Genomic DNA, 17,254 nt, shown 5'->3' on the forward strand with positions numbered 1-17,254 from the left:
TTCCGAATCCATTTCTTGGTTTGAGTTGCACAACAGGCAGTTAGGGGACTGATATATTCCAATTCTATGCAGGTGCTTGGCCAGGTTAAATGGCAAGTTGTAGCCGATTTAAGTGAACACTATATTTTAACGTTTTGGTGGCTACTTCACACACAACCCCCAGAATGTCTGGAGGACCACACCTGCTTTTGGTCGACGGGTCCATTAGACCTAGCTGGGAGATCTTGTTGATCACCAGCTTTCCCTTCTTAAGCCACTGGAGGACGATTTTAGTGCCATAGCAGGTCAGCACTAGGAACAGAAAAGTAGAAAGAGGAGGAAGGAAAGTGAAATGAACCCCTAGGCCACGAATGCTTTAATGAAAATGAGTACCACTGAAGATGTGAGATTGCGATCCTTTATTCACAGTGAAAAACTTAACATTATGAAAGATTTGGAGGAACATGGAAATTGTGTTAGAGCTTTTAAATTTGATGCAAGTGAAATTTGCTTCAGAGACTGGAGGAAAAAGAGGAAACTGTTATTAAACGACAATGGAAACAGAGCTTTTTTGTGGTCAGGAAGCAAAATTCCCCAGTATGAGGGCCAAGCAAATCAAATATAACATAATACAGAAACAGCAACTTGGCTACGCAGTTTCTACAGAAATATGCCATTATTTTTGTAATTTATGATTTTTTTTTCTGATTGTTTAAAATGTTTAAATGACAACCATAAAAGTCGTCTGCAACTTCCCTTGTTGTTCTGTGAACTGATTATCCCCACAGGGCAACACTAGCTCCATTCACTGTTCAGGAGTCAACATGATCTGTTCTTCAACTCTGTGATTATCAGTTACGTACAACTTAAAATAATAATGATCTCTCTGTCAGCTCTCAGTAATTTGAAACAATAAACGAAACAAAACACTAACTGTAGCATTGGTTTTTACCATGGCCTACTTCGCAGTTAAATACAAAACATAAACGAAAGATAGCAGTCATTTCTAAATAGAATAATACATTCCATGTGGCAAGTGGCTTTTGTGTCACACAGTATAGTAAGTAACATTTTCGGATGACTATTGTATTCTGTTTGATTTTAAATTTAGTTAAAAATTATATTCTCGGCATTTCTTTTCTGCACAAGAGGCCACATTTTGGCTGGATATAAGAATCTGTATGTAATGATTTGTGAAAGATTTAAGAGTTCTTAATGTTTAATCTGAAAAAAAAAAATACATTTTCTCACATATGTGTGTATTTGACTTATTTTTAAGGTCCTTCTTCTACCCAGTTATACATGGTACGAACCATGTTAGAATCACTGATTGCAGACAAATCTGGTGGAAAACGTACATTGCGTAAGGATATTGATGGCCAGTACTTGGTTCAGATCGACCAGTTTCACAAGACATCATTTTACTGGAATTACATGCTGGCCTTCAGTGGTGAGTTGTAGCTATTTTGAGTTCTACGGGAAGTTTATTTTGTTTGATTTCTAGTGCTTCAGATATAGTCAGCTAAGATCTTTCTGATCTTTGCTAGCTGGATAGTGTGAAGAATTCCATTTCTGGTGAGAGTTTACTTTCGAGGTAGAATTTTTCGGTAGGATGATAGGTAAAGATAATGACTAATAAAGTGTAATTTTTTGTGTACTAGAAATGGCTGGTGAAGTTTTTCTGGAACTTTCTCTTTCTAGAACAGAGCAATTAAATCTATGACATGATACCTCCAACTTCACTTTCTTTCCAAAGAAAGCCATGCTAAATATTTTTACAGCCTTCAGCCATGTTTGAACCTATAAACTTTATGTATAAAGGCGAGTATGATAATCAGAGACCGGAACTTTGGCAGAATGGCTTTTTAAATGTGTTAAATCTATCTTCATTTTGAAAGTAAATCTGTACGAATTGTACCTTTGTGATTGAAACGTCTCAGTTTTATGTTACCCTTTTCTGCCTTTTTTTAAAATATAAATGGCTAATTTACAAAATAAATGCTTTTTTTGCCTTTATTTGATTATTTATTAATTTATTATTAAAAATTGCCTAGAGGTATATTTTAATTTATTTCTATAACTGCTACAATGAAAGTGACTTCACTGAATGTATATTATTGTCTTTCAGTCAGTTCATATTCTCTTTGCAACAATGAGTGCTACTGTGCAAAAATGTATAACAGTAAGCATTTTAATTATCGCTTATGTTTATTTGACAAGGCAACAATGAGTGCGGGTCTAATGTTATTTTTAACGGTTATTTTTCTTTCAGTTTTCATTGCGACGTTGTTGTAGCTAGCTGAATATTTCATATCACAACATATCAGTACAACCAAACACAAAAATGCACTTTCCAAGGCTACTGGGAAGAAGATTTCTTTGCTTCCAACAGTAATTGCAACATCGAGTCGAAAATCTCAATTTGCATTCGACTTATGTAAAGCTTTTCTTGTTGCCAAAATCCCTTTGTGGAAAGTGCAAGGTTGTGGGTCTAGTGCAGGGTTTTTGTAATTGCCTTTTATTGCGTATTTTAGCTATTTATGATGTCTTTTTGCCTGCCTATTTTAGCTATTCATGATGCCTTTTTGCCTGTCTATTTTAATGATTCATAATGCCTAAACTTTCGGTCTCTGATGATAACCAATTGACTATTGAGGACTGAAACGTTGTATGTTTATAATTAAGTGTGAGGAAGTCAAAGCTTTGGTGTCATCCTTAATGAGGTATGGTTTCCTGTTCATGAAGAGAAGAATTGAATATTTCTCACAAATATTAGACATAAAACTTAACGGAGATATTTACTTAATCCCCAGTCAATAGTGTGCATTCAATCCCCTATCAAATGCTTTGCACAGGTGGAACAGCTGGAGGATGAAGGCGATCACTTCCTTTCAGAATTGAAAAAAAAAAACAGGTTACCACCTTCCTGCATTGATATTGTAACGAAAAGAAATTGAGTAACCTGAGTCTACTAGGTCTGGTCCCCCTCTCCATCTCTTAATTCATACCATGCTATCTAAACTAAAGATACCATTGCTTATACATCTTCCGCATTAAAAATATCAAGAATATGACTTTGTGAAATGCCATTTCTATAAGCAGTTTTTCTCTGAGTGATACTTTGCCTTTATTCATTTCGTCAACCCATTCCCTGTGAAACTCATCAGTTGGTGTCACATGTCATTTAACTCTTTGTTACAAATGTCCAGTGTTCCTGTGTCACCATCTTTATACCTGTTGGCCCAACGATGTACAGTGTTCACCTCAACACAGTACTCACAATAAACAGCTTGCTTAAATCACACTGACAGGTCCAGCAGAAGATTTCATTTCTAAGTAGCGAAATAGTTGTTCACTAGGGTTATGACTTTTTGTAAAATTATTGATTTCCTGTATCATAAATCGAACTTTTGCTAAAAAAATAATGAGAAAGCTTTTAATTGTGTTTAGTTATTAAAAAGTCACGCCCAACACAAATTTTCTAAAATTGTATATAAGTATTATAAGCAAGTAATAGCACTTTGGCACTATTAAAGAAGCTATTAAACTTAAACAAGTAATGAAGAAAACACTACTTTGAAAACTGAGCATTGCATTTTGATGGTAAATGTATTGAATATTATTTATAATGCTAAAGAACAATAACAGAAGTACTGTACATGTATTACTAAAATTGTAGGGGAGACTGTTGTACCTTCAGCATAGTGTACCTTTGAACATTTTTTATTTATTTATTTTTTTATTTTTGCTGCTACCTAGAGGACTCAAACTGAAGTAGAGTGTAGAAAAAGCCGCTAAGTAGCTCAGGTCATAGTTTCGGTTTGATTTATTGCAAAGTGTGAGTTCTGTGGACAAAACAATTTTTTTAGTACCAAAAATAAACATTTCGTTCATTGATATCTGTTTTCTAACACAAAATCAAATTGTATATGTGACTATCAATCAAGTACAGTATGTTCCCTATCATCTGGTGAGTAATATCATATTTTAATTTACAGATTTATTCGAATCTGTAGTTTTGGGAGCCATATTTGTTTAAACTGCATCCTCTTGTACCTTGGAACACAAAACATCTTGTACCATGGAACATGTTCCAAGGTACACAATACTATCGGTTCTTTTTTTTTTTTTTTATATTTTAAGATGTCAAAAAGTAAGTCTGGAGTTAAGAGGCCCCCCATTTGATCCAGATGTCTTGAAGAAAGCTGTTGAAGCAGTTATTGCTCCTCCAGGGAATAAAATCTCAATCAGAAAAGCCTGCTCTGGTTTATGATGGCAAATATATTTTAAATATTGGAGCGGTTAAATGGCAAGTTGTAGCCGATTTAAGTGAACACCATATTTTAACGTTTTGGTGGCTACTTCATTCATACACAACCCCCAGAATGTCTGGAGGACCACACCTGCCGTTGAGATCTTGTTGATCACCAGCTTTCCCTCCTTAAGCCACTGGAGGACGATTTTAGTGCCATAGCAGGTCAGCACTAGGAACAGAAAAGTAGAAAGAGGAGGAAGGAAAGGGAAATAGACTCCTAGGCCTCGAAAGCTCTAATGCCGTCGGCTGGTCATGATAATATCTTTGAAAAATATTGGAGTGCAAGAGGTCAAATGACTTTATTGTCAAACGCCTGGCATTAGAAAACAACAACATATTTTAAATATGATTGTCAGTTTTTACAGCTATATTCCCACCTATATTCCATGTGTTCCAACTTACAAGAGGGTATGTTCCAACATGAATCTGTTTTACCTTGGAACACATTACATATCCCTTCATTTTATTTTTTCCATGCTTAATAAATCTGTAAAACGGGAAAATACATGCATGATGATGTAAAGGAATCTTCAATAATTATTTCAAGCATTTTTTCATTTAAAACATTTCATTTTCCAAAATTAAAAAAAAAAAAAAAAATATGAAAAGTGTTTCAAGGTACAACAGTCTCCCCTACATAAATAATTATTTAAAAATAAAATAAGAAGCTAAATAATGTAAGTTCATATACTCCCTAAAATAATCTACCAAAGTTTACAGAGAACGTTAAAAAAATCACAAAGAAAAGATCAAGATTATGAAATATAATTCAGTTTTCTCATTTTTTTGTTAAGGTTGGGGCATATGTTCCCTCTGCTTTTCCTTTCCTAAATACACCCTTCCTTCTCAAACTGGTGTACTGATGAGAACTGCATAGCACATAGTGTTTTCAAACACATAGGTAATGAATCATATTTTTCTTTCCAGCGTCTCTACAGGATTGTTGTGACTTGTCTCAGCTTTGGTATCGTGAGTTCTACCTTGAGATGACAATGGGACGTAGAATACAGGTAATTGAAATACATAGCGTATAGTTTGTTAAGAAGCTAAGATTTTATGGCATTGTGTGAATATAATCTTATGCAGATTGATGATTGTAAGGAATATATGGGCTTTTGGTGTGGTTCATAAATTGTGCGGTAATTTTGTAAATTTGTCTTTGTCTTTGTTATTTATTTCGGTGTATTATATATGTTATTTTGTGAATGCTTGTAATTCCTGTATTGCTAAATATTCAGTTTTATTTTAAATGACGGATTTAGGATAAATAATGAAAAATTTAACTTAAGCACAGTGTTCAGAGAGAAAGAAGCTGACAGCCACTCGGGTTTAACATTATGTGATGCTTTATCTCTGTGATTTTTTTATCTTCGTGGTAAGGTGCTCAGGTACAAGGGTAGCTGCACCTTTGTTGGTAATTGGTATTGGAATAATGTAGCTCTGCAGATCACTTCGAGACTGAGGGACCATAGAGAAGTGGCTGTATTTATTTTGAGGGCCTGTCTGCTATTCAGCCCTGTTTTGCAGTAGCCTGTTGGGTTATTGTGCTCACACTTATATTTCTTACTTTATCCATCAGAGGTCTCTGCATTCTCACAAGACACAGTAAAACAGATGCTGGCTTTCAGAGGTATCATTGCACAAAGCAGAGATCTTTGAGGGCAAAATACAGCTAGCCACTGAATTCTGACTGAACCCTCTTGTAAATCTGTGACACAGACCTTCTTCCTGTCTCTATTACCCATCTGAAGGAGTGAATGTAGAGAGTTTCTGATAACCTTTAAAACATATTGCTCTTTGTCAGGTATTGTACTCCAACCACGAGAAAGTCTTTGGGGACTGAGACGAAGCGGGGTAATGCTGTGAATGAATGTTGATGTCATAAGGTCATACACGTGGGTACTCGTATCAGTATTGGCTAGCTCTCACAGCACAAGCAATAACATTGATACACACACACATATTGATACTACCCTAGTTACAAAATTAGATCACTGTTAATCTCCTGGTCTTTAGTCTTTCCATACAGGAAATAACATATGCAGGAGAGTGCATGGTTTTTAAACTGACGTTACAACGATAATATTATCTATCTACTTCGCTCCAATAGATGACGCAATAGTAAGCACATTCCTTTCACGGTTGATCTCCTGGTTGGAGAACAGTATGTGCTCAGGCTTTGGATGTAATGGCGAGCATAATAACCAGTGGGTTACCAATGATGACTGAATGCCACTGCTATATTACTAGAAAAGACGAACTCAAGATTTGAAGACTTTATAACAGATAAAAAACTAAACTACTTCTCATTTTGTGCCTCTGTCTTGCAGTGAGTGTGGATCATATTTTGAGAACCAGCAGTGGGTGACATACATGAGCTTGTTGCGTATAACATAGGACGTTGTGATCAGGTGTTTATATGTGTTTACTTGTATATATTTGTTTGTTAAGTGTAATAAGAATGTAACACTGTCAGTTGTGTGTAGCAGCAGGAAATCTCTCTCTCGCTCTGTAATTTTGTGAACATTTAAAAGGAGAAGTTTGGAGTGAAGATGGTATACGTCGACATCCAGATAGAATTAGGGTGTATAATGGTGCTGGTCTTGTTCTGTTGTTGGCGCGGTATAGAAGTGCACTGTGAGGCATCAGCATAATGAAGAATGCAGCGACCTCATCACCATGGAGAAACGTATCCAGGTAGACCATCCATCTGTCCCTTGCATATGGTAATCCTGTGTTATGACAGCAATTTGTTGTGATATGGTTAAGGAGCTTAGAAAGAAAATGAATGCTGCAAATGAAGGTGGTGACAACACCTAATAGCAACCTTATTTTATCACCAGAAGCACAGATGAAGTTTTGCATGACTGCCTTGTTACTTTTTGTTTAAAAAAATTTGTATTCTTAAAGCAGTTTATAATTTGATTTTCTATTGTATAAAAATTTGAGACTCTTGCTTTGATTTTTATTGCTACACATCGGAGCATGATTTAAATTAGTCTTGGATTAAAGAAAATAGTAATATGATGAACAGCAACAAAATAAAAAGATATCACCTATGTAATTACTCTTGGTGTTTCTAGTTTGTGTTTAATATTTGGAAATTATGTTTATACTTAGTCATTTCTGCCCGCCATGTTGAATTCACTAAAAATTTATGATTATAAACTGTGACTTTCATGTATCATCAGATGGCATCAAGCCTCTGTCAAGCTCATAGAATTTGATCCATTATATTGGTTCATGTAGTTAAATTCAGAATGCTCTTTGTGGCTGTTGGCCAGTTTCTGGTACACTTCAGTTAATTCTCAGTTACTTAACTGCTCTTATAAATTTAACTGCACTGATAACTTTCATGAGTTTCCGGAAAGGTAAATGTAGATTTATCATCTCTTGTAACAACTAACAGTTGAGGTAACTTCAAGTTCAGATCTATTGTCGTCCATAGATGTCTCCACTACTATTTTGTTAGTGATTTTTTAGTTATTTATAGTTACTTTTGTTTGCATAAGTTTTCAGTAGTAATATGGCTGATAGGTACACAATGAGCTCTGCACTAGTAGACTTTCTTAATTAAAGAACTGTGTGATAAATGATAGTGTACATGTATACACTTCCAACTCAATCGTAATATGATTAAAAAAACAATAATTGTTGGTATTTGGCGTGATTATCGAGGTAAATAATACTAGTGGAGAGAGAGCTAGATGTAACTTCTGCTTCAAAACTGCAGCCGTATTCAGCTGTGGTGGCTATGGTAGTCATATTGATAAACATATTAAAATATTTTACATTCGTCCATAAGAATGCTTTCATGTATTCAAATGAACTTCTCAGAGCCCGAAATGCCATTAGCATTGGTAGAACACCCAAAAATAAAATATTCCTTGACTGACGACATACAACTTGAAGTTGATGACGAAAATTAAGCTTGAGATGTTCGAAATTGTCTTTATAAACACACATTATTATCGTAATATGTCATAGAAAGTAAAACATTTACCATAAGCTACGTAAATAAAAACACCAAAATTTTAAAACTATACAGATAATATAGTAAATTAATTTATTGCAGTCTATATTATTATATAATATTAGTTATTATAGTTTACGAAACAGTAATGTGCCGCATGTCGGTATTTGTTCGAATCAGTACTAACAGCTAGGTAACTACTGTACAGGCTGAGGTATAGTTACCAGTTGAAGCACAGATAACTGTAAAGATAAAGATAACTGTTTCGGAAACTCATTTTAAACATATAAGCATGTTAAATCATAGATAACTCTGTTTGTATAGGTAACTGTCTTTCCAGAAACCGGGCATTAGTGACACTAGATTTTATAATTATGCACTCTCAGCATAGCACAGAGTGGCTTAATACCTTCCTGAGCTCCTTTGGGATGATATGAATAAGTTGCTGCCATATAAAAAATAAATGGAAAAGTGTTAGTTATCCTTGTGCACTGAAGTTCGTAAGTGCATATTGTTTTATTTATTGGTTGACACAGGATTACTGTTTCACACTCCTGGTTTCTCAAGTTGTGTTTTGTTGTTGTTAGTTGGCATGTTTGCTGAGTCTGATTGGCTGGCTGGCTGGTTGCTTGGTGACTGCATCGCAGCTTTCACAGCTGCACGGCTGGTCTGGATTTTGTTCTCTGCTGTGCTGAATTATGTGTTGTGTTGTATTGTGTTTATTGTGAAATCAGTAATGGCAGTTAATTTTGGTACCAGATATGTATCGTAGTTCCTTCTCCTTCTCTCCTATGTTGAACATTGGTTGCACACAACTAACACTCTTTATAAAGACTGCACCCTTCACATGATTACTGGCAAACATTTAACTTTCTTTTGTGAAGTACATTCAAATATTTGTTATATGTTGTAATAACATGCTTAAATTTTTATGACTTATAGGTTTGAATAGTAAAACATAGTTGTTAGGTGCAGAAAACTTGATCTATATCTTGAAATATGCCACCACGATAGTCTTAATGGCTAGAGCGCTGGACTTAAAATCCTACGGACTCCTGTTCGATCCCTGGCATACCCTCAATATATAACTTCTGTTGGGCAAGCCTGTGGTCCAGGTAACACAGGAGCTCTGGTTTCCCTGTGGCATCCCAGAAAATGTCCATTATCTCATCTCATGGGTGTAGTATAGACCAGCCTCCTGTGGTACACCCTGGCACACACTATCGGTTAATTGATCTACACAACTGGCTTCATATGAAAAGTCAAGTACCTGCCATTAGTTAAAAAAATTGAAATATTCACTGGAGCCTATTTGTGTTACATGCATACCACCTAAAAGTTTGTAAAACTTACAGAAATAATGAGAGAGAGTTTATGTAGCTATAATATTAATTATAATAATTGTAGGTATGTTTGCACTGTATATGCAAGTCTGTTAATCATTCTGTTTGGATTTTCAGAAAGCATTATTTTAGCATATTAATAAAACACGAATTTAGTTAAAATTTCTAATTATTTCATCATTCTGTTATAAAGAGTTGTGTTTTATGTAGTTAATGAGTAAAGGTCGAAAATTAGCTAGGACTTCTTAGCTTATACAAGAAGGCTGATAGTTTGGAATTGCCATACATCTATATTAAAGAATTTATGAAATGGTTGTAGTCGGGAACTTTTCATAATTGAATCTAGAAATTTGTATGTTCACGAGGATAGAGAAAGGAAGCATATTTTGTTCAAAGATTTTCTTTTTACTTTCTCATTATATGAAGTACAAAATAAGATATTGTGAAGCAGCAAAGAATCAAGTTGAGATTTTAATGAAATATCATTTTCTGCATCCCTGATATTGAAAAAGTAGCTTTCACTATATATACAGTGATTTCTCCGTATTTATTATGGGGGAATTTTTAAATTCAGTATATAAGTCAATTAATTTCGGAAATCTTTATATACACATACATCACATGAGTATATCGAGGGGATTCCATAGAACGACTTTTTAAAAGAAACAAATATCCACTGCAGCCATCTTATGACATTACAGGACCTTGAAAAGTTTGTCTGTCTGCTTGTTGTTTAGGAGAGTTAAGACATCACAGTCATCAGTAGGTTTATATACGATGAAATTGCTCTAAAATAATTTAACAGGATTATTTTTTCATTGATGTTTAACAGATTTTAATTAACAACAGAACTTGTATCTTTATGACGACTGAATCTTTTTAACAAAAACCTACAGAAAATGTTCGAAGTGGCGTCCTCCATCGTCAATGCAGGCATTACAGAGACGAATGAAACTTTGGCATCCTTTCAAAGGAGTTGTTGCAAGTACTGTAGGGCTGCGTTTAGTAGCAAGCTGGACTCCAAAGTCCAGATTATGACGTAATCGTGATAAGCAAGATGTGTTGACTGCATTCTACAATAGTTAGTACTGGAGTAGAAAAAACATTTGCTCTGTATCCGCAATATAGGTTAGATGTATTGGGATTCCAATTAGGAGAACAAGACTGTGCTCTATGGACGGAATGGCAAGCCTTTATTTATGATTATAAGCTCATTGCCGAAAGTGTTGTATACTGCACATATTCCTTACGACATTATTGAACTTTAAGCAATGTAAAATACAAATATAGACATAGACTTTGAATATTGTGTGAATTAGCAGTTAAATGCTTTTGGTATGTCATGCATATATGCATTTTAGTCGATGGGTGGGTGCTAGAATATAACAGCCTTTGAATCATGTAGTACTCTGGTTGCACTGTCCACCATACTTCGCCATAAAGATGGCTCTTGCACTGCCAAACTGTCGATATGAGCTGCATTTAATGTATTTCACACTTTTCAGTAATTTTCACGCTATGTATCACATTTACAGTAATTTCTGTGTCCTTATATTGTGTTGGTGCAAAAAACATTTAGACATTCTTAAGTATGGTAGTTCCAATTATACTGGATGACTATGTAACCCAGCACTCCTCGAGGCTCGACCTCATCATGTCCCCTATTGGCATTCTGAAAACATAGTAATCCTATGTAGGAAATATGATGGGCCTGTGACATGTTACCACAATCTTACTTTACAAAAATGTTATATTTTGGGGTAAACTTTTAATAAATATTTTGTTGTAATGCATGACTAGACTGCCATTATTGAGCTAATATAAGTTTTGGGGAATTGTTTTTATGTATGCGGAGTTTAAAAAAAAATTTTTTTTTTAAATACTATTGGTGGTACACATACTGTACTAACACGGTTTAATTTGCAGACGAGATGTCATGTTATATGTTTTCTTAACTGTGATTTTACTGCTAATGTTGTTGATTTATTCATGTATCGAAATAGACACAGTATCACATTGTGCACATGCTATAAGTTTGAATATAATTTAAAAGTATTTTATTCATTGTCTTCTTGTGGGTGCGGTCTTTTTCAATTTAGAATAATTTTGCAGGTGTACAATTTTTTTTTACACTCTGCTAGATATTAGAACATATTCAGTATCATATTTTGTAATTTACTAATATATTGTTACATATCATTTGTAAAATATTAAATTCTAAATATTTAAAACAGTAGGAAGACGTGATGTAGCTAAAAATATGTTTTTCATTTTAATTTTCACAGTTTCTTAGGTTAAAGTCTCAGAATGTCTTATGATTTCCCATTAATTATGTACAGTAACCCTTGATGGAGAAAATTGTCACTTTTCTTGGTTCATTCTTTGATAATGTTTTTCAAATTGTTAATAAAATGCAGTGTCCCCATGTATAAGAGATGTTGTACCTAGTGACAGTACCTATATGTTGGATTGGTTAAGTGTATCTAGGGACGAAACTAAAATTTGATAGACAAATGTTGATTTTGAAATGAAACATTGTGTGTATAGGAAAATAGGAAGCGAATGAGGAGTAAAACTCAAAGAAAGTGAAAATTAGTCAAATATAATTTCTTAGCAAATATTTTTATTGACTGCGGTTGAAATGGACTTCTGGAGAAGATCAGATAGGAATTCACGGCTAGAAAAGATGAGGAACACTGAGATAAGAAGAATTAATTACGGAAGTTGAAGAGGACGTAATTGAGGAAATTGAAAGAAGATAGAAGTGGTATGGACATTTATGCAGAATGGATGAGACACATATTCCTAAGATGTGTATGAAGGGAAGTTGGAGGGAGGAAGAAGAAGAAGAGGACGACCACAGACTTCCTGAAAACAGAATATACAGCACTCTATGAGGAATATTAGTGCCACAGAAGATGATGTTCAAGATAGAGATCGAAGTACACTTTTATATTTACACTTATATATTTCGATTTTGTACGAAAATGTCTACCTTAACAAGTACTCCTTGTTATGTTGAAAATCTGAAACAAAACTTAATTGTTGTAAGAGTATGAGGTACCGAAGAACACTTTGTGAATCTGAATATATGTTCCAAGATACACTGTTCTTGGATACAACCTGATAAAAATAATTTTATGTTCACAGGTACACTGTTCTTAAATAGAACACGATAAAAATAATTAATATCGAAAAACAGGATAGGTTAGGAATTGAGGATTCACAATCATATGAAATTAAACTGATATACGCAATTTATCTATAAATTCGTAATATTTATTAAATACTTAAATCAGATAAAAATATTCTCAACAGTTAATAACTTAAAGGTAATGAACTTTTAATTAGAACCATCTATAACTTATCAGATACAAATATATCTAATTATAAGAATATTTTGAATTATATCAACAGTGACAAACGTTTTCGACTTGGTAAGTCATCGTCAGGTCACTTGAATACATTTAAGAATAATTCAATTTGAATACTGTGGTAATTTACAAAGATAGCACATGATATTTTCAATTGTAGATCTATTTTAATTATTTAGGTAAAACATTTTAATAACTTGCCCAGTAAAGCCACAAAATCAACTTTTTCACATAAAAATTAACTTGAGAAAACACAGTGCTCAAACTTTGTTTAAAACAGCTGCTGATAAAGCATTGCTACAATGTTACTTTTAAATTTTCCCGCACTGATTAAAGAAAGATGTGTCTTCAGGTACAACTTGTCCCCAATGTGTTCAACAGGTTGTCCCCTATATTGAAGCAGACCATAAAATGTTGCTAGTACTTCTCAACAATGAACTTAGAACTTAGTGTTCTTTAAAATTAATAAGATTACCTTTTATGAGTCTAAAATGACATGCAGTTCCTTGAGCATATTTATTTCAGACAATATTTGCTCAAGTATGAGAAGAACTCTGTTTTAGAGGTAGCACTAATCTAGGTACAACAGTCAAATATTCCCAAACAGTACTAACAATAAATACAACACATATTTTGGGTGTATTTTAAAAATCCATACATCTTTTCCTGTCCTCCAAATCTTACTAATTCTGTATCACATTCGAGAATCTACGTATTCTTAAGGTTTGTAGGTAATTCAGTAATCTAGTAGTGAATAAAGACAAATAAATTATAAATGCACTTCTTATGACTTCGTAAATGTTTTGTTTTAAGTAATGGTGGTTGACTAACATATTCTACGTAGTAGACTGCAAGATAATTTTGATACTATCCAATGAAATGGTTTTCTGCTTACGTATTTTTCTTGTTGCATGTTACATGTATTATAACAGTTCATAATTTTCTAAATTAGGCGTACTTTTTGTTTTTGCAACAGAGTTACATATTTGTGTAGAAGTTGGTTTAATGAGAGATTAAGATAACAGCAAAATATTATCTTTTTGGTTCTAACATGGTCCAAATTACTAACCATTGCATTGAGATTAATATGCATTTTTTTCTTTATCAATTATCTGAGTACTTCTGTTTAATATTGCTTATTACTGTGCAACTTGATTATTGAATTTTTTCGAATTTAGTAGAAGTGTAGCATTTTTTTATAGTCATTATCCACTAGGAGCCATTCTTGAATACTAACTCATAATTTCACGATTATCATTAATTGTTACGATTTTAGATATAGTGACTAATTTTGGCTTAATTACTGCTACATGTTGTTTAAAAAGATTTATAGTAGCCTAGCTTGCTGCTCTCTAGTATTTGAGAGAGATTTAACATTGGAGTGCGTAGTTTAGTAACATGATACTGTGTTGTAAATCTTATAAAAGGTTGAATTGTGAATAGAGAGCTTTACATAATATGTTTATTTTAGATTACAATGAAAATAAGTAATACAAATTGTTTTCAGAATGTTACAATCTACTTACTAGTTTTATCATGTAATTGTTTTCATTACTTTCTCATTATACGAAATATAGAAAAATATTTTGATGCTACAAAAATAGATTATCCTGTACTTACGAAAATAGAGCTCATGCATTTTGTCACTCTTCCTACAGAGCTGTGCATGAGATCAGATGAGTCTACTTACGAATTATAGGGGAATGGGTTACTCTTTGCCTTGAACTCGGTATACACACGCCCGACCTTCCCTTCTACTCCTACCCCCTCTACAGAAACAATGTTCATGTACTGCACATCGCGAGTGTCTTGACAAAATGCATGAGCTGTACACGTTTTCAGCATCCCTGACACTGAAAGTTTTTGGCATGCTGTTTATCTATTTGGCCTGTGGATAAGCTTCGGGGTTTCTACCATGTTGTCTTGGTGTTGGTGGCTGACGTTTCGACCGCTGTGTTGTTTTCATCTTCAGACCAGTTGGATATCCAGCAGTTATCCAACTGCTCTGAAGATGACCACAACACAGTGGTCGAAACGTCAGCCACCAACACCAAGACAACGCGGTAGAAGCCCCGAAGCTTATCCACAGACCATGTACACCAGCCGCGGAAGCCTACGCGAACATGTTTATCTATTTGCCTGTTTCCAATCGTTTTTTACATAAGCAACTGCACAGATTTTCATATCTAAGAGTCATTTCATCTAGGTACTATGCACGTGAAAATGTTTACTTAAAAACTGTGAGACACACCAGACAATAATTTTTTCAGGATGTAGGGGACGTGCAATAATTTCAATAGGTTGTTCAAAATAGAGAAAACATCTATTCATGTAACCTTCCAACATAGCATGGGATTCATCAGAAATCCAAATATTGACGAAAAAAGTGCATCTTCATATATTTTTGCCAGAATGCGAACACAGAACGTAAGCCTTTGCAACTTGTCCATCTCTTGTAACTGATGGGCGACATATATACAATATGCTCCCAATTCAGGAACAAGTAAGTGCTTGTACAGATGTGCGCGTTTCACAATACTTCTCATTGGTGATTGAAAAAGACACTCAGATCTGTTGTTTGAAGATTAATATTTTTGTTTTATTTCACATATTGCCAGAGGACAGTCATAGGACTGCAACCTCCATACATGTTTCTTGTGTGCTTTTATAGCACAGTATTTATAATTTTTAAGCACAATTGTATTATACATAATTGTATAATAAAGTTTACTAAAAAAATAAAAAAGAAATTGGTGATTGAAGAATCTTATCAAGCACTATACTTGCATGCTCATTGTCTGTGGATATATGTATTCTTCCAGAACGATATTTTCGTTGACAAAGAACTGATGCAATTTGTTTAATTTTTTTTTGCAAACAACAGCACTGTTCACTTTGCTGGTGGAGTTTTATGGAATCCTTCAAAAAATTGAAACCTACCTTTCACACTGGGTCTCCTGACTGGCTGGTCTCGTGTGACCGAAAATAATGCTCCTCATCCAAACCCTTCTTACGAATTCTTAGAGCCATTGTATATCACCATGCAATGTGACTGTTCTCTTCCAGCACCAAGGTCGCATTACAGCTACCTCAAGTCCTCTTCCCAGCACAGAGTTACTAACTTTTGGTACCATGTATTTTATTTCCGGCTATCTGTATGATCATCATTATCAAAGTGTCATTCATCTTTAATTACTTTATTGTATTGTATAATATTAATTTTTATAATTTCATTCACCGTAAAATGTTTCCATTATCAATGGAAACAATATGCTGTTATGATAAATATACATTCTCTGCTTTAATAAATTCTCATTTGTCATAATTTTACATCATGTTGTCTTTCTCTTCTCAAAACGTGTACAGCTATTTCTATTGAAATCAATTTCTTTTTCTCTTCCTGATCAGTTTCAGCATCTTTCTTTCTTCACCCACTCTTTCTAACACAGCTTCATTTCTTGTTCTGTCTGTCCGTTTCACATGCTCAATTCTTCTCCATATCCACATTTCAAATGCTTCTGGTTGCTTCTCTTCACTTCATTGTAATGTCTATGTTTCTGATTCATACAATGTCATACTCCACCACAAAGCACTTCACTAGTCTCTTTTTTAGTTCTTTCTTCAGAGGTCCGCAGAAGATGCTCTATTTCTATTAAAAACTTCCTTTGCCATTGCTATCCTCTAGCAGCAGCTCATGTTCTGCTTATAGTACACCGAAGTATTTAAAGCTGTCCACCTACTCTACTGCCTCATTTAGTATTTGCACATTTATCTTTATATTTCTTCCGACAACCATGGTCTTCATCTTGTTTGCATTTATCTTCATTCCATACTGCTCACAGCTGTCATTTAGCTCCAGTAGCATATCTCTTACTTTTTAACTTCGCCCTAGATTATGTCATTAGGAAAGTTCAGGATAACAGAGGAGGTTTGGAATTGAACAGGTTACATCAGCTTCTTGTCTATGCGGATGTCATGAATATGTTAGGAGAAAATCCACAAATGATTAGGGAAAACATGGAAATTTTACTTGAAGCAAATTAAGCGATAGGTTTGGAAGTAAATTCCGAAAAGGCAAAGTATATGATTGTGTCTCGTGACCAGAATATTGTACAAAATGGAAATATAAAAATTGGAAATTTATCCTTCGAAGAGGTGGAAAAATTCAAATATCTTGGAGCAATGGTAACAGATATAAATGACACTCGGGAGGAAATTAAACGCAGAATAAATATGGGAAATGCCTGTTATTATTCAGTTGAGAAGCTTT

The 17,254-nt window shown here is 34.2% G+C and overlaps 1 protein-coding gene across 3 annotated transcripts in view; it reads left to right on the top strand.

Moving 5' to 3' along the window:
• Positions 1–17,254, top strand: part of Cyfip (Cytoplasmic FMR1-interacting protein Sra-1) — a 71,368-nt gene that overhangs the window by 25,449 nt on the left and 28,665 nt on the right. For 2 of the 3 annotated variants that reach the window (XM_069830605.1, XM_069830611.1), the window contains 3 exons: positions 1,259–1,429; positions 5,222–5,304; positions 6,923–6,991. In XM_069830605.1, coding sequence (XP_069686706.1) covers positions 1,259–1,429; positions 5,222–5,304; positions 6,923–6,991 — 323 coding nt within the window. The remainder of the gene's footprint in view (positions 1–1,258; positions 1,430–5,221; positions 5,305–6,922; positions 6,992–17,254) is intronic. The other variant, XM_069830621.1, reaches the window with a different exon arrangement.

The sequence above is a fragment of the Periplaneta americana genome, chromosome 1 (genome assembly GCF_040183065.1).
Source record: "Periplaneta americana isolate PAMFEO1 chromosome 1, P.americana_PAMFEO1_priV1, whole genome shotgun sequence".
NCBI lineage: Eukaryota > Metazoa > Arthropoda > Insecta > Blattodea > Blattidae > Periplaneta > Periplaneta americana.